Source organism: Corvus kubaryi, unplaced genomic scaffold (genome assembly GCF_017639235.1).
Source record: "Corvus kubaryi isolate FWS band 111438036 unplaced genomic scaffold, C.kubaryi_AGA036_p1.0 136, whole genome shotgun sequence".
Classification (NCBI taxonomy): Eukaryota; Metazoa; Chordata; class Aves; order Passeriformes; family Corvidae; genus Corvus; species Corvus kubaryi.
Genome location: NW_024580670.1, coordinates 9175625 through 9195080, shown reverse-complemented (window position 1 = coordinate 9195080; position 19456 = coordinate 9175625). Strand labels below are relative to the sequence as shown.

Genomic DNA, 19456 nt, shown 5'->3' with positions numbered 1-19456 from the left:
AGTAAAGGAGCTTCTCATAACCAGTTCTGGTTTTGGATGTTCAAGGACTCTCCAATCAATAAGCTGCTTTATGCCCGGGACATTCCTCGCTACAAACAGATGGTGGAAAGGTAAGTGATGGATGTGAGGACTTGTGGTTTCAGCAGTGAGGAGGAGGGACCATGCACTAATTGCCTGTGTACCCCTGTCTAGGTACTACTCAGACATTCGTCAGACCATCTCTGCTAGCGACCAGGAGATGAACTCTGCCCTGGCTGAGCTATCACGGGTAAATAAAAGTATTTCAGAAGTCACCTGGCCTCTCACCTGTGTATCCAGGAGAGAGTTATTAATGCAAAGATGAGATATTCCAGCTGAGTGTGCAGTTCTGCTCAGACACACTGACTGTGCCCAGTGGCTGCTCTGCACCACAGGGAGAGTGAGGGTCTGCCCAGGCAGCACTGGAGAGAAGAGGGGTTAGTCAAGGATTCAGGGCAAGAAATACATGTGATTTTTCCTTTGCTAGGAATTGTTGGTGAATTCTCTTTCCTGTTGCTTTCCTAATGAGTTGTGAGGACACAGAATTTGACAGGACAATTGCTAGGTGTCTCATGGTTTTGTCTAATTTCATCTCTTACAAACAGAATTACTCAGGTGACCTCAATTCCCTGGTGGCTCTACATGAATTGTACAAATACATCAATAAGTACTATGACCAGGTGAGTGTGTGTTTCCAGCAGGTATGAACATGCCTTTCTCCTTCTACCACCCAAACAAAAGAAATGCTGAAATTAACAATTAAGAGCAGCCAGACTATTCCAACACTGTGTCTTGTTTCATTGGCATGCATCACTCATGTCATGAGTTTGCTTTATTCTTACCAAAGAGCAAGGGAGGAGATCAGCAAAAAGAACTTATCTCTAACTTGAAGGCTGTTGGGATTTCATCTATGCTTCTTCATTTTTACTCCAACATCCAAATAATTTACTTAAAGACATGCATTTAGTTCAGATTAATTTTCTAAAGACTTAATTTCCAGGTGAGAAGTTTAGCATTCTTTTTGCCCTCTGAAGTCTGTAAGTTACTACAATGAATCTAGAATACTTCTTTTGTGGTTAATTTGAGATTATTACTACATACCCACTCTAGACTAGAGCACGCTGAATTCCAGCTTGAGGTTCTCCATGATGCGTGGAGTTGAGCTGGTTGGGTGTCGTGTGCTGGAGAAAGGCTGCCAGTGAGCTCTGTCTTGTTGCAGATCATTACTGCCTTGGAAGAAGACCCAACAGCACAGAAGATGCAGCTCGGATATAGACTGCAACAGATTGCAGCAGCTGTGGAGAATAAAGTCACAGATTTGTGACAGGCACAGACCGACTGCTCTCCCCTGGCTGAACAGGGACAGTGCTCATCCTAGTTGATAAACAGGGTGTCCTGCTGCCATTGGAACCAGACTCTCCAAGGAACCTGCAGGTGACATGAGCAAGGGGATGGCCAAGGCAGTACAAAGTACAAGCGTCCTTGCATCTCAGAGAATATTTTTTTACAGGTTTTTTTTTTTCTTTTTAAAAGCAAAATGAAACAAAAAAATAAAGGACAAACTTTGGTTTTTCCCTGGCAGACGGCTGAGGGGCCGCACAGGTCCTTCCTACAGATGTTATCGTGAATGTGCCAAGTTTCCAAACCATGTTATTGAAGAGCCAGGTGACAACACCAAGCACTGTGTCTGTGGAGTCCTCAGCCTTACACGGATGCCCTTTCCAGTGCTGGGACACTGCCTGCTGCAACCACTCACTTCCTTGAGGATCATGAAGCTTTTCCTGGGTTGACCTCTGTGCTAACCTCTGTCCCCAGCTAGCAAGCACTCCTGAGAAACTCCTTGCAGCAATGTCCCTGCTGGTCCCAGATGTTGGATGTAGAAAGGAGAGTATCCGATGGTGAAGGTCTCTTGCTCCCCAGTGCTCTGGTCTCTGACAGCTCATGTGTGGCACCTGCTTGGCTGGAATGTGCTCACCAGCATGGGTGCTTGTCATGGGGCCCGCTGTAAATGAACAGCACCCCCTCACCCTTTCCCTCAGGACAAATTCAGTGTGTGAGAGTTGCTGCCTGGCTCACTTCAGTCTCCACTGACCCAGCTCGGATCTGTCTTCCTGGTTCCTTGTGGTCAGATGTTGCCCTGCTCTTTGGAAAAGCACAACAAACGCCTTGTGCCACTCCCCCTTCCTCCAGTATACAGCTGGTCTGCTGCTCTGAACTGGACTTGTAAATACCCTGAGAAAGTTAATGTATTTAAATGCTAAAGGAGAATGTTTAAATTTGTGGCTTTGAGACAAAGCTTTTCTTGGAGAAGTATCTCTGTGCACTTCTACTGACAAACGTCTGTCAGCACTGGAGCGGTTTTCTCCACTGCTTTGTCTGCAGGGATAACTCGTAGGTGTCTCCATTGTCGTACCAGCAGCTCGCCTTTCCCCGCAGCTCAGTCCCAGGTTCTCTGTGTGCTCTTCTCTTAGGCTTGCCTTACACCTAACTCTCAGCTCCACTGCTCACACTCTCCTGTTGTGGCACATAGAAGGGTTATTTGGTGAGCTGTGAACTCAAAGGAGCTGTGAAGCACAACCACAATGTTCCCAAGGAGGGTCAGGTGTCCTGCAAAAAGGAATGATTTGTGCATGGAGGAGAGGCTGGAGCAGGCACAAGCACAGTTAGTTGGCAGCTGTCACTGGGCAGCTCCTCACTGCTCCCTCCTTAGATCCTCCACTTTGTGAATAGTCCTCTGCCCTTCTAGGAGCCAATTTATAAGGGTGCCCATTCATTCCCTTTTCCCTCGCTGCTATCTGTGTGCCTGGGGCAGGTAGACAGGTCTAACTCCTCTGTCACTACTCTGAGGTGGTGATTGTGTGGGCCAGGAGGTAGCAGAGCTAGAACAGAGCAGGATAATGTCCCTACCTCTCTTTACATTGCATACAGAAGTAATTCCAGGCCTGCTCCATCAGCCCTGTGGCTTTGTGTGAGAGCTCTGCAGTTGCAAAATTGTTCTTGGAGCAATGTAACAACAGGCTAATGCTGGCCTCTCTTCCTACAAAGCTGGCTGTCCTGTGACCCCCCCTCCAGCAGTATAGCAGTATCCCCAGGTATGTGGTGTGCCCAGAGTATGAGCAACATGCCTATGCCACCTTCTGCTCCTATCCTGCTGTACGGAGCAGCAGGGTGGCCAGCTGGCTGCTGCCAAGCAAAAATAGGGCTGCAGAGTTTGTGCCTTTCTTTAGGTGAGGACCAGTTAGGGTCACACTCCTGCCTGACCACCCATTTCCACAAAACTTAGGGGAACTTAGCATCTCTGAAACCTTTGTCTTGACTAAATCTGATTAAATTGGTCCCCACAAAAAGCTGGGTGGAAGAAAGGACTGCTAGATGGGAAAAAGCCAATACAATGCGTGTTAGTAAAGCCCATTCCTTTAGGGACTGCGGGAGGAGATTCCTTGGTTTGAAGCAGGTGTAGTAGTGGAGTAGTGTTGTCCTGTTGTGTGTTGGTGGATGGACTTTCTGCCCTAGGAAACAAGGCCTAGTTTGTGGCCTCTCCAACTTGCTGAGTGTCTGCCGGAAGCCACAGAATCTCTGCTGGATTTCTGGCTCTGCAGACTGGCAGTGTCTGCCCCTATTTTTGCAGAATTATCTCTGCACTTTCCCAGAACAGGGTGGCTTGAGGCTTAATTCTCATTCCACCTCCCCCTGGTACCCACATCCTCCTTGCTTCCCAGTAGTGTTCCTGGATGTTGGAAATTATCTGCTTTCTCTGAGTGTATCTGTAAAAGTCTGCTTTTATTAGAGCAATAATTAAGACTTACAAATAGAGTTAAACATGGGTGATTGACTTACTTAACATCATCTGCTTGTCCTTGCATGGCTGGACTGGACACACTGCCCAGTGCCAGTGCAGTGAGGGTGGAAAGCTGGTAGGGCCCAACTCCTCCCATCCGTCTGTCCTCGGTGTTGTAGATACCAGCGTCCTCCTCCCGTGGACACGCACTGAAGGCCCTCACTGGGATCAACTTGGGTGTTTAGGCATGGCCCCTCTTCTCTCTGTCCGTGCCCCTCTTCTGTGGCAAAGTCCGTTTCTATGACAGGGTTCTGTTGCATTTAAATTTGCACAAAACAGGTTTTATTATGAAATTCCCTATTGCAGGGAAAACTTATTTATTTATTCCTCGCGATCCTTGCAAGTTTTTTCCAGTCTCTGCCTGATTCCATGACCAGCCGGATGTTCCTTGTCAAGGACAGAGAATCCTGTCTGGATGTTCCTGTTTGCTTGCAGATTGCAAGTTCTGAGGGCACCAGCAGAGAGAGCCCTGCCACCGCGGCCGGTCCCCTCCTGTGGGACACAGGCACAGCGAGGGGATGTCACTGCTCCGGTGGGACTCCCAGGACTCTGCTGTTCCCGAGTGGCAGGCACTCAGCTTTATTTAGTGCTGCGGTCAGAGGGAGGGACTTGCTTCTGCCGTGGTCTGGGTGAAAGGCTGAGAACTGATCAGTATTACAATAAATCTCCGTTAGTGTATTTGAATGTCTCTCCGGTTGGCACGATGAAGCACAGCTGGCGCCCACGTGATGTAGATGTGAGAGCTCTTGCTTTCCTCTGTCTGGTGGCAAATTTAGGCTGTACCTGAAAGCTTTTTTTTGTGGTAGAAATGATGGCTGATTTTTTTAAATGAAAATAGAGGGTTCTTGGATGCTGCTGCCTCGGTGAAATGCTGTTTATTTTTCAGGGTGTGCCCTGGTTGCAGCAAGATGCTGCTGCTTTTTTTTTTTTTTTTTTGTGCCTTTCTTGTGGGGATGATTATTTTGGTTTCCAGAACACCCACGGCATTTGCTCTTGTAGTCTTTTTCCTGGTCCTCTGTCCTGGTGACTGTGCCCTCTCCCAGCCTTGTGACTTGGTGTCTCTCTGTCTGTTACGGTATGGTCTGACCTGCAATAAAGCCCTGCCACACCTTAGGTTCTGCTCAGAGCACCCAAGGTACTGTCTTTCTCAAGATGGAATTAATAATTAATATAAAAAGCTTGGAAAAAAATTGAATTTTGTTACATAGTGTAATAACTGTTTGTAGATACTGTTCTGAGATGTAGGAATCTATTGGTGATATAAGAGGTTTTGTCTGTAAATAATCAGTTTAGAGTCCAAATGATTTTAATAAAGAGAATTCTTACACAATAATTCAATAAATTTTAATATACAACCTGTGTGTCATGCTTGTATTGCATGATGATGCCATTACCCAGAATGTATTTGCCTCTTTTTCTTCCTCAGTGGAAACTGTGTACTCTTAAGCACCAGGACCTGGAAGCTGTGCGAGGAGCAAGGCTTTTCCCTCCTCCCTAGGCTGTGTTTCTTCAAGATAACCTTGTGCCACATTCCACCTGCATCCCTCTGCAGTTTCCAGAGCTCAAATACCATCCCTGACCAGGGGAGGAGGCAGCCTCCCTCCACAGACACTCGTGTTGGGCTGGCACTGGGGGCACATGGTGTGTGGCAGCTCTGGCTGTGGTCTCTCACTGTGGGTTAGGGTTGCTGAAGGTACACTGTTGTCACTGTTGGTCACTTGTCCACCAGTACGAGGCAGAAGCCAGTGTTCCTAACTTACCAAAATAACTTAAATGAATTTCACAGTTCTTCCCAGACAGAAAGCTGGCTCCTGGCCCATCTATCCTCTTTTCTTCCCTCCCTTTCCTTTACTAGCAGTTTTGTACAGAGTCTGCTTCTCCCCCTCTTTTAGTCCCTCCTCTCCGTACTGTGTGTTCTTGTTGCCCTTTAAGGGGTTGCAAACCCCTTGTCCCCCACATGCTGCCCCACAGGGCTCAGCACCCGGCCTGGTGCAGCCTCTGCCCCCTCCCTTGGTATTTTTAGTGCAGGGAAGGCAGGTGAGAGCAGAGGGGCACAGGCAGGGGGAGAACCGCTCTGGGAGGCCCTGGCCTGGGTTTGGCAGCCTGGAGCTGCAGCAGAGCTACTGCAGGCAGGGTTAACCCTTTGCTGCAGGGCTGGGGCCCGGTCTCTGCAGCCTCAGCCAGGAAACCTGAGCTGTTCGAGCCCAGGGCCCCATCGAGGGGGAGGCCAGGCCATGCCCAGCTCCGGTGTGAGGCTGCAGCATGTGGCAGTGGGGGGGAAAAAAATGTGATTCTTACTGTGTGTGGCCTTTTTCTTCCCACTGTTGCATGGGGTTGCTGGGATGCTCGGGTCCCCCCAGGGCTGTGGGGAGGATGCTGCTGCGCTTGCTCTCCAGGAGAAAGGAACAGGGGAAGCGTGGGCTCTGTGGCCACCAGCACTGTGCTGTGATGGTGTTTGACTGTATGCAGGCACAACTGGACAGGCTGAGGTGCCTCAGGTCTGGCAGTGTGGCACAGGGATTGGTCTGGGAACAGGGATGGCTGTGCCAGGCAGAAGATGGTGCCGCAGGAGCAAGTCCTGCTGACACGCTGCTGCGAGCAGGGGGAAGAGTCAGGCAGCCCCATGGTTTCTGGGTCTGGGGAAGGCAGAGCAGAGGGGGAGGACTTCTCTGTTTCCATCTCAGTAGAGCTGTGAATTTCCCGCTATAAATAGTTGCTGTGGAGATTGTGAATCTACTGCAGGCTGACAGGCCTGCTGCCAGGGAGGCAGGGAGAGGCCAGCAGTAAAGTGAATCCAGCGCAGCTGTCTGAGGTCTCCTGCTCTCCCAAAGCCAAGGTTGTTCCCAGAAGTGGTGGTGTGATCTGATACCCTGCCCCACTCCTCACCACGTCCATCCAGCGATGCAGAAGTTTGGTGGGCTCAAGGACACCCCTCCTGGGGCAGTGCAGACTAAAATCAGAGCAGGACCAGCTGGTATCTCACTTTGGGGAGCTCCAGAACGAGCCAGATGACAAAGGGAGTGGCGTTTCCTGCCCGTGCACTGCTGCATGGTGAGTCTGTGCTGGGCCTTGGGGCTCAGAGCCCTGCCAGGGCTGTCTGTGTGATGCGTGCTGTGACTTGCAGGGATGATGTGCTCAGCAAGGGCTTGTAGGTCAGTGGTGGTGCAGAAGCTGAGAGTGTGTATTGCTCTGATGAGTTCTACCACTCCAAAGGCCCAGATGTCGTAAGGCATGACTGGTGTCGGGCAGCTCTGTATGCTGTTCCATGCAGGTTGGGTGGAGGAGTCCAGGCCACATGTGAAGCATTGCTCCTTGTCCATGACTCTCACAAACCAGGCAGGAGCAGTTCTTGGGCTGAAGTTCTCTGAGCTAGTGCAGGCCTGCAGCAATTCAGTGGGTTCTGCACAAAGTAGTTGGAATGACAGAAGCAAAATAAGTTGTATTTAACGTAAAAGTGTCAAGAAATGAAGGATTAAAAACACCAATTGTCTTTTATCACAAAGCTTAGAAAAGTGCATTTCACTTTGCTGTACCAAGTTGCATAGCAACACACTTCATCTTTTGCAAGTGGCTCCATCCAGAGAGGGTGGATGGAGGTAAATCTCGCATGCCTAAGGATGGACTTGTCTTGCCTCTGCAGCAACAAGGCTACTAGGGCCCAGTGAACTGCCCAAAGGCTCCATCAGCCCTAGGGCTAGGACAAATCTTACACTTTGGGTCTGCCTCTGGGTCCCATTTTCTCACTGAAGTCTCCTATTGCCAGAACACTCTACCAAGGGAAGAAGCTGTTGAACTCCCATCTCCACACACTCATGAGTTTTCCTTTGGCAGGTGAATGGTAAGCCACATCATTAAACCTTTCTTGTTCTCAGCTCAACCCCTGCTGTCCTCATGATGGGAGTGAAGAAGGCTCAGGCAGATGCTGGTGGTGCAGGAGGAGTGTGTGAGGCTACTGATAAGCTTAGTCTGTGCACAAATAAGGAAACTTTGATTTCAGGTCTGTTTCATGGTAAGATGTCAGCGACTATTTGCTGTAAGGAGTGGCCATGCAGACATGCAGCATCCTGGAGGTTTATACCTAAAAGAGACTGATTCTCAACACCATAAATGCAAGGGTTAGAGGTGTAGAAGTGTGAAGAGGGGGAGGCATTTTGAGCTCCTTTCAGACTTCTGTGCAGGCTTGGATGAACAGAGTAACACCAGCTCTGGCACTTCGGGTTTTCCCTGACAGGATGAAAGTCTTGAGCCCAGTGTGATCCTTAACTCAAACTGTGTTGGGAGCTCACTGGGTGCCCAAAGGCAAGCTGTGCCTCTGGCTGCTGCGCTGGGAGAGGAACTTCAGCACATGGAAAGAAACTTTAATGTTTTAAGGAAGTCACACCCCTGTCTCAGCACCTGGAAGATGTTACTGTTCCAGAACAACTCCCTGTCACCAGCACTGCCAGCCCTCTATAATAATTTCTGAAAATCCTCTGGTTCAGGTGAGTTCTTAGCTTTAGCTGTGTTTGGAGAATTTAAAGGTCAATATTTCTACCTCTGCTAATGGTCTATGGGCATTACTATCACCTGTCTCGAGCTCTCACAGTGTTTATTAGCCTGAAGCCTCAGCCTTACAGCAAGTGACATTTCCAAATTATGAAAGGCTGGGTTGGGAGTGCCTCAGCTATGGTGGATTAAATCTGTATTTCATTAGCAACAAGGGCTCTGGGCTGCAATTTCAGGTGACCAGTACTGAAGCCAGTCCTACGTCAGTGCTTCAGCACTGGTGGACAGCAGTTGGATCAGTCTGTCTGTGCTGTCTTGGTGTTTGTCAGTTTGTCTTGGGCTGCCATAGTAACAAACCCCAGGAGCAGCCCCTTGCCAGGATGTCCTGTGGCCTTGCTGGGATGTCACAGGACAGTCAGTGATAAACCCGTGCTCTTCCCCAGGGCTAGACTGCGGGCAGAGGAGCAGCACTGTAGTGTTTAGAATGCAAGTTCTGTTTCACACCCCTCTGGAGCAGGAGCCTTCTCCTGCCAGCCAAAGCCCAAATTCCCTCCTCAGCCAGGATGGGGATAGGCAGGGAGTGCTTTCCCTGGCTATGGGAGGGGATCCCACAGACCCCGCTAAGCCCCTGAAAATACATGCCAGGAAACCTGAGACTCCCACCTGGCCCTGGCCTGGGACCAGCCTGCCAGCTTTCCTCGTCTGAGCTCTTAAAATAATCCATATCTCCCTGAAGTGCCAAAAGTGTTTATAACAGCCTGACTCCAGGAGCTGCTGAAGGGAATGGGAAGGAAAGGGGTGAGGGCACAGCAGAGGTACGGCCACCCTGCAGCTCTCCAGCTCTCTTGAAAGGAGTAAAGTGCTGAAGATCACACCACCTGTGTCCCATGACTAGGTGTACCACTGCCTCCATCCCCTCGTGCCAGGATCTGCCGTGCTGCAGTGCCATGGAGGAGCAGGTGCAGCAGGAGATGCCGTCAGCCCAGTGCACAGGTCAGTCCCTGGGCATGAGGCTCCAGAGATGAGATCGTGTCAGGCTCTTCCCAGGCTAGAGGAGGCCACTGGGACCTGTCAGGCTGTCCTCAGCTGCTCCTTTCGCCTGAGAGCATTTAGAGATGTCACTAATATCTCTTGGTGATGGTCCCCACAGGAGGCCACCACGCCATGAAGGAGGGAGAGATTTTCAACACGCAATACCAGGTGCTGCACAAGCTGGGCTGCGGCACCTTTGCCACTGTCTGGCTGTGCCAGGACATGAGGTGAGGGGCCAAGTGCCATTCAAGGAGGTGGGAAGGGGTGGCTGATGTCCTGGGCATGGCTGGCCCCTCTTGAAGAAACAGCAGAGCACAGCCTGGGAGCACGCCGGTCATCCCTGAGCACAGGGAAAGCCTGGCAGCAAGATCAGTGGGGTGCAATGAGCAGAGCTGGTCCCCATAAATCAAAGAATGTGAATGAGGTGGGATCAGCCCTTGCTCTGCATTTTCTTTTCTCGTTTAGACCCTGCAGTATCCATGCTCTTTTTCTCTCCAGTCCCTTGCTGGTCCCTGGGGCAGCTGTGCTGCCAGATGCCAGCAGGAGGGATGCCCATGGGCCTGGCGCACAGCAGATCGAGGCCAAGGCTGCCTGCAGAAGGGCAGCACCCTCCCTGGAGAGCCCAGGGCTGACTGACTGAGAGAAAGGGAAGTGCTGCTGGTCAGGGCCACTGACATGCATTGGCTGACAGCTGTGGTTCATTTCCCAGGAGGAAGAAACAGGTAGCTGTGAAGGTTCTGAAAAGCAGGGAAGGTTTTGCTGAGACTGCCCAGGACGAGGTTGCTTTCCTCCGCTGTGTAAGTATATTCTGTGGGTCTGTGCTTTGCTCCAGCGGATGGCCACTGAGTTCAGGTTTGAGTAGCAGCCTCAACATGCCCTCTGCCTCCAGGTCTCAGTCCAAGGAGCTAGGTGGGGAATAGGAAAAAACCCAAAAGTTGGGGAATTCATAGAAATCACCCTGGCTCAGCACTGGCCTCTGAAACAGGCATCTTTTCCTTCCTCCGTCATACTGGGACATGTCGGCGGGGTCCCACTTGCCCTGTCAGCCCATTTCTTTTAACTGAGACTGAAATCCAGGAAAAAGGAGGAATCTGCAGAATGATAAGGTGGATAATCAACAGAAAAAGGTGGTAATGGTCTTAAGCAGGAGATGGGAGCATGTCTGCTGTACCTGTGCCATTCACAGAGGAGCGTCACTCAGGACATTGCTGTATCACAAGACTGATACTGAAGTAAAAGGGAATATCTGCAATAGAAAAAAATATGATGTACCAACCTAAATACAATAAACATCTGAAGTCAGAAAGCTTCTTCTGGCTTCTGCTAATGGAGGTGGTAATTAGGTGCCTGTATCTGGGTCGTAGCAAGTTGCCTTTGAAGTTGGCTTGAACTGCTAGTTCTAGAAAGCTCATGGTTACAGTTCTTCAAGTTTGCTGAAATACAAAGTTACATCAGCTTCAGATGAGTAAAATCCATTAAATTCTACATTTTAAACTACTCTGTGGCCTTTCTCCAACAGGTTTGAGAAAGGTTTAGTTAACACCTGTAAATCTGTAGGCCCTATCTGAAGGGAGATGAGCCAGACACAGTGATGCAAGAGGAAGTACCAAGTGGCATTAATTTAATGTAATCAGAGGGCTGCTTTTCTACACATCAGCAGAACCCTGTGTACAGACTGAGGCTTAGCCCTGATTTATTATTAATTCTGAGAGACACGCCTGCCCATTCAGCAGCATACAGCTGGTTCCCAGGGCTGTTCCCACCAGCACTGGGGGGTCAGTGCCTGCAGAGCTGCCAGGAGAGATGATCTGGCCTCTGCTTCCAGGGCTGCTCACTTCTGTTGTGCCAGAACAAACCTTCTGGCACTGGTGCAGGTGGATCTGGCATCTGCAAAATGAGCCAAGCCAAAACCCCACCAGTTGTGGCTGTGAAGAGAGAAAAAACCAGTATGAATTGCTGTACCAGGATCAGTGTTCTGGGAGAGCAAGCCCCTGGTGCTCCTTGTCACGCAGGTGTGTGGTGCTGGGGGTGCTGTAGCACCTGTGCCTGGAGGTTCACTCAGCACAGCACCCTGGGCCAACAGCACATGTCTAGGAGGGTGTAAGCACAAGCTGAGCACAGGGTGCTGCTTCCACTGAATGCTCCCCTGGCCTGTTGCAGTTTCCAGCTGCAGATTTCTCGGGCCAAGGATGATCTTTGTGTGGGCAGGAATTCTCAGTGGATTTACCTTGAACCCTTGCAAGCCCCTGTGGGTTTCAGTACCTGCAGCCTCCTGTAACAAAAACTGTCCCCAGTTACCCATGTGCTGTGTGAAGAACAATCTCTGCTTTGTTTTTGGACCTCCTACATGCTGGATTTGAAGACCCCTGGCTCTAGTACAAAAGATGCGTTCACCCCCTCCACCACCCTTCTGCATCCCACAGATCTCTGCAGTACTTACCCACAGCCAACCCTTTTCCAGCACAAAGTGGCTTCTTCCAGATGTGGAAGCTGCTCTCTACCCCGATAGGACAAGTAGCATTCAAGTGGCCAAAGACAGCCACAAGGTCTCTGCCTCTCTGCAACCCCTTGAGAGAAATTGCTGAAGGGCTGGTGTGAGGCAAAGGAAATGAACAGCCGTTGATGCTCGGAGCAAGGAGCTGTCTTCTTGGGGGAATCCCCTTCCAGCACAAGCAGGAGCACTTTCTGGGTCTGCCTGGAGAGAATAAGCAGCAGGAAATGTGCTAGATACTGTCAGCAGGATTGGTGTGAGTTGTTTTGACACTGTGAGTGTGATGGTCCCACCTGGTCAAGAGCAAGAAACAAACAGAAACTCATTCATGGTTTTCCTGATGTTGTTTTCATGGGATTTGTCATGAAGTGCCCACTCCCAGAAGAGAAGGTCTGTCAGACAGGATAGAACAGGTGCAAGGTGTCCTTGTGCATATATATATCTCTAATTGCAGCTTTCTTGGAATCCTCCCCCTCAGGTGAGCTGCATGAAGAAGAAGGACCTGGCAGGAGAAAACATTGTCTGTTTGTTAGACGACTTCAGAATGATTGGAGAGAATGGTTTCCATATCCTTCTGTGGAGAGTGCTTTTCTAGGCCAGCAAAGTCGGGGTTTACCTTGGAGAGCCACAGGATGGTGTAAACCTGTGTGCTGTGCTGCCATGAGGAGGATGAGCAGGGCTGTAGCTGGACATGGGCACGTGGAGGTGGCTGGAGGGGAGAGGCTGGATTAGGAGGTATTTGGCTGCTTTGGTGAAAGGCATAGGGTTGGTGGTAACACCTTTCCCTGTTAGTGAATCCCTGACTCTTTCCCATATGTGTGCCTGGTATTTGAGGCGCTGGGTCCTTCCCTCCGATGTCTGATGGGAAACTACACAGCCCAGGGACTGCCCTTGCCTTTTGTGAAAAAGTCTTTACAGCAGGTGAGAACTTAGCTGGATCTGGGCAAGGGCACCAAGGGGCTGTTGGCTGCGGGATGTGTCACAGTCTTCCTCCCAAGGGGAAGGGCATTACTTGGGTGTTACTGCCTATGCCTGCAGCCTCCTCAGGTTTGGGAAGGAGTCAGGGCCATGAAGTGCCAATAGCCTGCAGATGTACACCAGGGAGTCAGGGCTGGCACTTCTGTTCCCATCATCTCAGTAATCATTGAGTTCTCTAGCAGTTATGCTGCTTGTAGGAGTAGCAGGGGACAAACAGGCTGCCATAGTTCTGCTGCTTGTGGGCAAACCATCTCTGCCCTCCTGCTGCCCTGAGAAGTCCCCTCTGGCAGCAATGCCGGACTGCTGGCATTGCCCTTGGCATCCAGCCGTGGGTAGCACTGTCTCCAGCAGCTTTCTGCATGGTACCACTGAAGGCTGCTCAAGGTCTCCCTCACATCTTTATAGGAATTTCTAAATTGCTGATTTGGTCAGCTGGTTCTCTTCCCATGTTGAGGTTTTCCTGTGCAGAGCCAACTTTTCCTTCATGCCCTATAAGGATGTGTTGTGCCAATTTAAAAGATGGTGAAAACTGAGTTTCTTAAGGGCTGGCTCTGCTTAAGGAATGGGGAACCTGAGTGAGGCCTCAGAATAGTTAAAATGTACTTTTTGCCTCTTTTGCTGAGATTTATCAGAAGTCTGCACACTTGCCAAGACGAAGATTTGCTACCCTCGTTCCTGTGCCCTTTTAGGGACACTAAGAAAGAAAATTGCTTCCTCCTTCATCTTATTTTCTGTAATAGCCTCTCCTTTCTCTAAAGAAGCTCCACTAACACCTGAGTAAGTTACACAAAAATGTAGTGGCATTACCTCTGTGCTCCATTTCATACTCAGGCTTTTGCTTGATCCATTATCTGCTTTAATTGTAAAATCTCAGATCTGTTTTCCCCTTTCGGATCAGCACTGAGGCAGTATTTACTTCTGATTCATTCCAGTTTAGTTATTTAATTCTTTCCCCGGGTTTCACAGTTACCATTTAAGGCTGATATTTCCCCGGAGCTGGTGTTCATCCCAGAATAGAATTTGATAATACAGAGAATATTTACCAGTTCTTTATGACTGACCAGAGTGTTAAAAAACAAACCTAAATCTCCCCATAGCGTTTTCTCTGTTATCGATTTCTGATAGTGACTGCTCATCTCTGGTAGGTGTTGTTTATCTCTCTCCTGTGACAGGCCAGGCTCTCCCTGCTGCATCACAAGCTGTTCTTTCCCTACATGGCTCTCCTGCAGGGCCCTGAAATCCTCTCTCTGCACTCACTCATGGCGTCTCCCCCCTCCTGTCTGGGTTATGCTGTGTCTTCTTCTTTCCTTGTATGATGGGACACCGTCCCATGCCATGTCACTGTTATTCAAATGGAAGTTGGGGGCTGGTTATAATCAGTGGGAAGGCACAGTGATCCCAGAACACAACAGCCATACACAGTTTTTTCAAGAGAAAGCTCAGCTTTGTAACTGTAATGCCTCCTCATAGCCCCATCCCCTTCCCACCTCCCTGGGCTTGCCCAGCTGTGCTGATACCTGTGGATTGTCACACTGCCTTTTGCTGTGTCTCACCCCAAATAGCCCTTTCCTCACTGGGCTGTCCAGGCCTGCACTTGCTCCTGGGGCTCTGCTGCCATGTGGGGTGATGGAACCCCTTGTGCCTGCTCCCACAGGCCACCCCAACAGGAAACCATTTATTGCCAGTAGTTACCATCAGTGCCCAGAATGTCCCTGACTTGCACTCCCACTGTGCCTGGCAGCTCTGGCAGCTGCTGGAGCAAGGGAGGCGCTGGGGACCCTCTCAGAGCTGGTGTGACAGTGCTGCCTCGTTGCCCAGGTGCTGGCAGGGCTGCACTTCCTGCACAAGTGCTGCCGCATCATCCACACAGACATCAAACCGGAGAACATCCTGCTGTATGGATGCAGCAAAAGGCTCCAAAGGCTTCTCACGGATACACTCCACTGCGACCAGGGAACAGAAGTGAGGCTAAAGGGAGCAGGTGAGCACTCTAGGGCTTTTTTAACATGAAAATGGACTTAGGTGTTTATTGGCAGGAAGGAAATGAGAGGCAGGAGGTACAGATACCTTAGGAAAGGTTCACATCTCCTGCAACAGCCAGTACAAAACATTACAGCCAGTATAAAACATTACAGCCAGCTTATGCTGCTGAAAGGCCTTTCCTTTCTCTGCTTAACACAAACACCAGGCTGGGCTTGAGGCACCTACAGAAATGTGGTCCTGCAGGTGGGTTTGTATGAAGGACAACTACAAGTCACAGATATCTGTTAACAGCCCCACCACGACCTCGGAGCTCACTCTCAAGGCTTCAGATATAGGACAGTTCCCCAAGTCTGGTGTTTTCAGCTACTGAAAGGTTTACATACAAAATGGCTTGATCAGAAAGCTGTACGACACTCTTGCTCTTTATTTTCCTCATTTCTGAGGTTTGTGGGAGACTTGTATGTGCTGCTAATCTTCAAGGCCTTTTGAGACATAATTTATTTGCAGAGAATGGTGTGAATATTGAATAAGATGTAGGGCTGGAGAGTTTCTCGAGAGATTAGCTCGTCTCCCAGCAATGAGACCTTTCATAATATCCTTGCACTGTGTTCTCCTGCGAGCATTTCTCCCACGACAGTGCTGTTTTGTCTCTCAAACTCTGGGGCAATCAATGAATGCTAAATTAGTGACCAAATCTTTTGCTCAGAGCAGAAAAGCACAATATTAAGCATAGGGTGACAGTTCACTGTAAAGCACTAAACCAGGAATTACCCTTTTCTGGGATCATATAAAAGTGTAACCTTCACGTTGCTTGCCAAGGAGGCTATGTCCAAGGTCTGTGACAGCTGGGGTTGCTGAAGGCTGAGCAATTACAGATGTTTTGGTTCTGACTGGTGCTCTCCTCTGGGCCCACAGTAATTTAACTTTGGAGCTAGAGGAACCCTGCAGCAGGACAAGAGCACGTGGTCACATTGTTCCACTCCGAGCTACTATTGTCCCAGACATTCTTTTAGGTTTTTACTGGATACCAGGTCCTCTTTTGTGTTCCCTCAAAAAACAGAGGTGGCCTTTGATTTATGATAAAAAGTATTTAGGACCTTTTAGGCTGAGAAACTTTGAAGGAAGGCAGACATGCCTCTCCTGTGGTAGGTGGTGTTTACCTGCTGGTTCAGAAAGACCTGATTTCTCTTTATCCTTTCCATCTAGGAGGTGATCTTGGTAATCAATTGGAAGAACCTGATTTAATGAGCATAGAAGTGAAAATTGCAGATCTAGGAAGCGCGTGCTGGACAGTGAGTCTGTTCCGAGTCCCAATCCCATGACGATGTGGGATGCTGTGTGCTTCTTTCCATCCCACACCGTGTGTCTGTCCCTTCACAGCTGAACAGCTATTTCAGAGATGCTGATATGGGGGGGTGTTATGTTCTGCACTCTCAGCTCCGAGCTGCACACTCTCTTCCTGAGACGCCGTCAACTTTGGACACTTCTCCAGCTTGCACTTAGTCCCTACAATCAGAAATTTAAAACTATGTTCAGTGTGAAATGGTGGAAGGTAGATTTCCCCCTGGTGTCAGTGGGGCCAGGAACGTGCTGGCCATGCCCTGCGCAGAGCTGAGAACACTCATTCAGTCGTGTCCCCAGTGTCCCCTCGCTGCATGAGAAGCTTGTGACCACCAGCATTGCTGTGACTGGTTTAGGGACACCAGCCACAGGGAGTTTGTTTTTGTTTTAGTACAAGCCTTTTTCCAAGGACATACAGACCCAGCCATACCGTGCCCTGGAAGTGCTTCTTGGATTAGACTACAGCACTCCTGTGGATATCTGGAGCACGGCCTGTCTGGTAGGACTGGGGAAAACGCTGTGCCTGTAGGGGAGGTGACAGACATTACGTGGCCAGGGCAGCATGTCCTTAGCATCCACCTATCCATGTAAAGAAAGCTGCCTTGCTGAGAAGGCAAGAGGGGCTGTTAGCACTCATTCACTTTAGGGCAAAAGTCTGCAGCTGGTAAAACCCACTCCTAATTAGTTTAAGATCTAAAGCAATTCACACTCCATGCAGGTTAGTTCATAGGATTGCCTGAATCAGGCACATGCTGCTTTTCATCCTAATGGAGCTCAAGGTGCTGTTTCACTGTTGTACAGATCAAGCCAGTGTGAGTATTTATGCATTTTAGGATGAGTTTTGTGTGATAGAGAGGGAAATTGGTACTATCAGTTAGTGGGGAAGGAAAACTCCAAGACAATTAGTGAATTAACAGTACTACTCCATTTCTAGGCATTTGAAATGGCAACTGGGGAGTGTCTATTTGATCCTCAACCGGGGAAATACTTCTCTAGAGATGATGGTAAGACTCCGTGAGTTTTATTCATTTCACTGACAGAAGTACCACAGTCTGTATCTAAATTTGTCTTCCCTCCCTCCATCTAGATCATGTTGCTCGCATTATTGAACTCCTGGGAAGAATTCCTCCTCAAATTGTTTTCTCATGGAACAAGTCAACAAAATTTTTCAGCAGGCCAGGTAAGAACTGGCATAAGGAAGTTTATTTTAAAAATCACAGTGGATCTCTGACACACTTCTACTCAGCTCATGCTGAACTAAAGCAAAGTTACTCACATAATGCAGGCTAAAAGCAGGGATGGAACACAAATGGAAATTTGATAAAGAGCAGTAACACTCCCTGCCCTGCCTATCTTTGCAATCCATAAACATTCCAGGGATGAATGCAAAATCCTAAAAAACGGTCATAGCAAACACCCAACAGGGAAAGCATTTCCATTCTTTCTCCTTTGGATTTGGAGAGAATGGAAGTACAGATAGGAAACAGCTCCATGCCAGGAAGGCTGAAGAGTCTGTAACAGGCTGGATTTCACCCCATTCACTGGCAGAGAACAATGATGACCAGGAATGGGACACTCATATCCTTCCAATGTGGCTGCTATATTTAGTCTTCTGTCCCAACTGTAACATCTCTTCCGTTTTATTCTCCCCAGTTCCTTTCCCTTTGACCCATGAATCTTGAAACCCCTGTCTTTGACCACAAGGCACCATGACTTCACCCTTCTACAATTTGGCCCATCATCCTTTTCTGTTTTTATGTTCACCAGCCTACCCACAGCTCATTCAGTGCTTAGTGCTAGTCCCATGCTGGAACTCAACAAGCACCTCCCTGCACATCCACACACTTTTCTCACACTTATGTCTTCTACGGTGTTTAAAAGAAATGAGTCAAAATTAGTTCTACATTCACTCACCCTGTGAGCCAACCTGGCCTGACCACACATGCCTAACTTGAATCACTGCATTTACACCATGCACTCCCCAGGAGGAGGGTTGCTTCTCACTCAGTCATACACTCTGCTGGGCCCCACAGAGCTGGCTGGCACAAGACTAATTCAACAAGAGTGTCTTGCAAGCTCTGACACTGAAATAGCATGATGCATCCGGGTGCCTGTGGGCAGGCGCAGGGTACAAGCAGCAATGGCTCTGGCATAGTTATTCTGGGAACACTTTGCGCACTCTTGGCACGTTCTCAGCTAAGAAAAGTACTCAGAAACAGGGAGACTCCAAACACTAGCTTGGAAAGGTGGTTCCTGAGAAACACCCGACAGCCAAACCTGCAAGGGGCAGCGCAGGTGCAGCCCACAGAGATAATTCCAAGGCGAAGGCAGGGATCTTTCAGGATGCTTTGGGTTAATTCTGAGGCGAGGCGAGGCGAGGCGAGGCGAGGCGAGGCGAGGCGAGGCGCGGCGCGGCGCGGCGCGGCAGCCTCAGCCGCGCAGGTGTGACTGAGGCGCTGTGCCCACGCTGTCTCTACCAGGCGCGCTCCTGCGGCTCTCCCGGCTCTCCCCCCGTAGCCTCCCCGGCATCCTGGCGGACCGGCACGGCTGGACACCGCGGGAGGCGGCCGCCTTCGCCGCCTTCCTGCTGCCCGCGCTGCACTACGCGCCCGAGCGCCGCGCCAGCGCCGCGCAGACCCTGCGGCACGCCTGGATCGCCGCACCGTGACCGGACGCGGCTCTCCCCGCCCCGCAGCTCCGCGGGACCAGCCGCAGCGGCCGCACCGCCCTCCCGCGGGGGTGGCGGGGCCGGACCGGCTGCCACGGGGGGGAGCGGCTGCCCGCCCGCAGCTCCCGGAGCGCCGCCTCTGCCGAGCGACCCGGAGCGGGCTGGCGGCTGCGCAGCCCCCGGCGCGATCCCGCGGCTCCCTCCGCGCCCGGGCTCCGCTCCCTTCCTCCCGCGTCTCTGCAGTGCTGCGGGCCGCACGCATCGCTCACTGCGAGCGGACGCGAACTGGGCGGAGCCCCTCGGCCGAGCGCGGGCACCGAGCGCCGCGGGGCCCCTCCTGCCCGGCTCCGCCGCCCCTCCTACCGCGGAGGAGCCCTCCCTCCACCCCACTGCCCCGCGGCCTTTGTTCGGGGCTCCAGGGACGGGGACCGGCCAGCTATGGGTGCGCTGGCCCCGCCGGCCCGGCCGGAGGAGGGGCGGTCTCAGCCCCGGGCGGCCCCGCCGGGACTCCGCGACGGGACCCCCCGCCCAGCCCCCCTCCCCCTCGGCCCCGCGCGCGCGGACGTGCCGCGCGGCAGGCCCTGCGCGCGAGTCGCCGCGCATGCGCCCCGCGCCCCCCTCC

General features: G+C 50.7%; 2 protein-coding genes and 1 long non-coding RNA gene across 3 annotated transcripts in view; 2 read left to right on the top strand and 1 right to left on the bottom strand.

The window, feature by feature from the left end:
• The window catches only part of PLXNB1 (plexin B1), a 77831-nt gene extending 72620 nt beyond the window's left edge, over positions 1 to 5211 (top strand). The window contains 4 exon segments of the mRNA XM_042016358.1: positions 46 to 110; positions 193 to 268; positions 624 to 698; positions 1238 to 5211. Of these exon segments, the coding sequence (XP_041872292.1) occupies positions 46 to 110; positions 193 to 268; positions 624 to 698; positions 1238 to 1342 (321 nt within the window). The 3' untranslated portion in view covers positions 1343 to 5211.
• LOC121658895 lies at positions 4742 to 19357 on the bottom strand. Its single transcript, XR_006014077.1, has 4 exons — positions 18444 to 19357; positions 11814 to 16331; positions 10650 to 10806; positions 4742 to 7256 (listed from the first exon to the last, which is right to left on the bottom strand). It is a non-coding gene; the product is annotated as an uncharacterized LOC121658895 (long non-coding RNA).
• LOC121658889 (SRSF protein kinase 3-like) lies at positions 9004 to 18834 on the top strand. Its single transcript, XM_042016370.1, has 10 exons — positions 9004 to 9600; positions 10083 to 10170; positions 12343 to 12433; positions 12682 to 12785; positions 14661 to 14823; positions 16032 to 16117; positions 16558 to 16665; positions 17101 to 17170; positions 17254 to 17346; positions 18647 to 18834. Exons 1-10 carry the CDS (start codon positions 9479 to 9481, stop codon positions 18832 to 18834), a joined length of 1113 nt encoding a protein of 370 aa, XP_041872304.1. The 5' UTR covers positions 9004 to 9478.
• Positions 19358 to 19456: the final 99 nt, after the last annotated feature.

Bases quoted from the DNA above. Each gene is read 5' to 3' on its own strand.
- LOC121658889 (XM_042016370.1), top strand. From the start codon at position 9,479: ATGGTCCCCACAGGAGGCCACCACGCCATGAAGGAGGGAGAGATTTTC. The intron at 10,171-12,342 runs GTAAGTATATTC...CCTCCCCCTCAG, and splicing joins AGGTTGCTTTCCTCCGCTGT to GTGAGCTGCATGAAGAAGAA. The intron at 16,118-16,557 runs GTGAGTCTGTTC...TTTTTGTTTTAG, and splicing joins TAGGAAGCGCGTGCTGGACA to TACAAGCCTTTTTCCAAGGA.